This window comes from Acanthisitta chloris, unplaced genomic scaffold (genome assembly GCF_000695815.1).
Source record: "Acanthisitta chloris isolate BGI_N310 unplaced genomic scaffold, ASM69581v1 scaffold34836, whole genome shotgun sequence".
Taxonomy (NCBI): Eukaryota; Metazoa; Chordata; class Aves; order Passeriformes; family Acanthisittidae; genus Acanthisitta; species Acanthisitta chloris.
In genome coordinates this window covers 1,394-3,568 of record NW_008679253.1, presented here as the reverse complement: position 1 = coordinate 3,568, position 2,175 = coordinate 1,394, and the positions used below count along the sequence as shown (strand labels likewise).

The 2,175-nt window shown below is 60.5% G+C and overlaps 1 protein-coding gene across 1 annotated transcript in view; it reads right to left on the bottom strand.

The window, feature by feature from the left end:
- LOC103804608 (low affinity vacuolar monovalent cation/H(+) antiporter-like) overlaps nt 1-2,175 on the bottom strand; it is a gene marked incomplete at its 5' end in the record, with an annotated part of 6,300 nt that overhangs the window by 3,278 nt on the left and 847 nt on the right. The window contains 4 exons of the mRNA XM_009077222.1: nt 195-378; nt 846-987; nt 1,075-1,177; nt 1,258-1,443. Coding sequence (XP_009075470.1) covers nt 195-378; nt 846-987; nt 1,075-1,177; nt 1,258-1,443 — 615 coding nt within the window. The remainder of the gene's footprint in view (nt 1-194; nt 379-845; nt 988-1,074; nt 1,178-1,257; nt 1,444-2,175) is intronic.

Below are 2,175 nucleotides of genomic sequence, written 5' to 3'. Positions count from 1 at the left end.
AGCCTTGAGCAACCTGCTCTGGTGGGAGGTGTCCTTGCCCAGGGCAGGGGGTTGGGGCTGGATGATCTCTAAGCTCCATCCCAACCCCTCAGCATTCTAGGACACCATGAAAACTTCCGAAAACCCCCATCAGAGCTTCACTCCCAGCACCCTCCCAACTCCTGTGCCCCCAGTGTGTCCCACACCCATCTCACCGGGACGAAGAGGACACATCCCACCAGTGTCCCTGTCAGCGCTGACTTGACGATCTCAGCGTAGCACTTGTTGCCCTCCCGTGAGCCCTTGATGAGGGCAGTGATGTAGAAGGTGAGTTCTGTGATGGAGCCAAATGTGGCATTCACCACTGCTCCCACTGCAAAGGTGCTCTGGGCTGAAATGCTGGAGGAGGAGGAGGAGGTCAGCAGGGCTGGCAGGTGTCCCCTGTTCTCTATAACACAGGTCCTATGAGGAAGGGCTGAGGGAGTTGGGCTTGGTCAGCCTGGAGAAGAGGCTCAGGGGTGACCTCCTGGCTCTCTGCAACTCCTGCCAGGGCTGGAGAGAGGTGGGGGATTGTCTGTCCTGCCAGGGCTGCAGGGAGAGGATAGAGGGAATGGCCTTGGGCTGAGCCAGGGCAGAGTCAGACTGGATGTTAGGAGAAATGTTTCCCTGTTAGGTGTTCAGGCACTGGGATAGGGAATTGCCCAGGGAGGCGGTGGAGTCACCAGCCCTGGAGGTGTTTGAGAGGTGTCTGGACGTGGCACTGGAAGGTTTAGGGGTTCCAGCAGAGCCAGGTTAAGGACTTGATGACCTTAGAGGCCTCCTCCAACCTTGACAACCCCATGACTAAGTGTCCCCTCAGCACTCACCTGGCGATGGCCATCCCAATGTAGTAGGAGAGAGGCATGATGGAGAGCAAGGCCAAGGTGAACTTGACAGCAGAGCCAGTCAGGTGGTTGTGGCTGTCCACATACCCCAGCACCAGAGTCACCAGCACCAGTGGCAGCAGGTCTGGGGTGGCCAGTCAAGGAGATAACCCAGGTGGGGTGGGATTTGGGGTCAACCCTCCCTTCCCCACTCCATCCCAGAGAAGGATACTGACAGCGAAGACGTTGATCCCATCCACGGCGTACTTGTAGTAGTAGGGGTTGGCAGCACGGTAGCAGCAGAGGATCACCTCCCCCTCCAGTGGCACCTCCGTCTGCAGGGGACAAGGAGGTCACAGTTCTCCCCAAAGCCACCCCAGAGCAGGGAGCCCCGAGACCTGGGAGAGGCACTCACCATCCTGAGGCGCCGGACGAGGAGCTGCCGCGGGGGCAGCAGCAGGACACGGTGGGTGGCACGGGCACTCAGCTTGGCCACGGGGATGAGGACGATGAGGAGCCACGAGGTGACACACACCAGCCCATGGGCCACCAGCAGCACAGGGTAGCCCAGGGACAGCCACAGCACAGTGCTGGCACAGTGCTGGGAACAGGAGAGCTCCTTCAGGTGCTGAGCCTCAGGGGGTGGAGATGCTCAGTGCCATCTTCTGCCCTCCCATCCCAACCCTCTTCCAGCCCTCCTTGCCCTCCCCTCCCATCCTTTCCCCATCTCTCCTTGCCTTGCCATCCCACTCCTTTTCCTGTCCTCACAGCTCTCCCGTCCCAATCCTTTCCCAGCCCTCCCATCCCTTTCCATCCCTCTCTGTCCTCCTAACTCATCCCTTTCCATCCCTCCTTGCCCTCCCCTCCCATCCTTTTTCCATCCCTTCTTGCCTTGCCATCCCATTCATTTTCCTGTCATCCCAGCCCTTCCATCTCATCCCTTTCCATCCCTCTGTGCCCTCCTAACCCACTCCTTTTCCATCCCTCCTTGTCCTACCCTCTTATCCTTTTTCCATCCTTTCTTGCCTTGCCATCCCACTCCTCCTGTCATCCCAGCCCTCCCATCCATTCCCTTTCCCAGCCCTCCCTTCCCATCCCTTTCCCACCCCTCCACATCACACACTCCAGGGCAGCAGAGGCACCCACGGGTTCTCTCCCCACCCCACCGGGTCTCCTGAGGTGCCCATGCCGAGGGAGGGGGTGTCCCTGTGCCCAGTTGAGGCTCACCCAGTATCCAGCAGCTGCCCAGCCCCGTGGGTGCCAGCGCTGGGGCACAGGACCCCCCAGCAGGGCTGAGCTCTCCCCAGCGCCGCCTGCCTCCGCGCCCGCACCG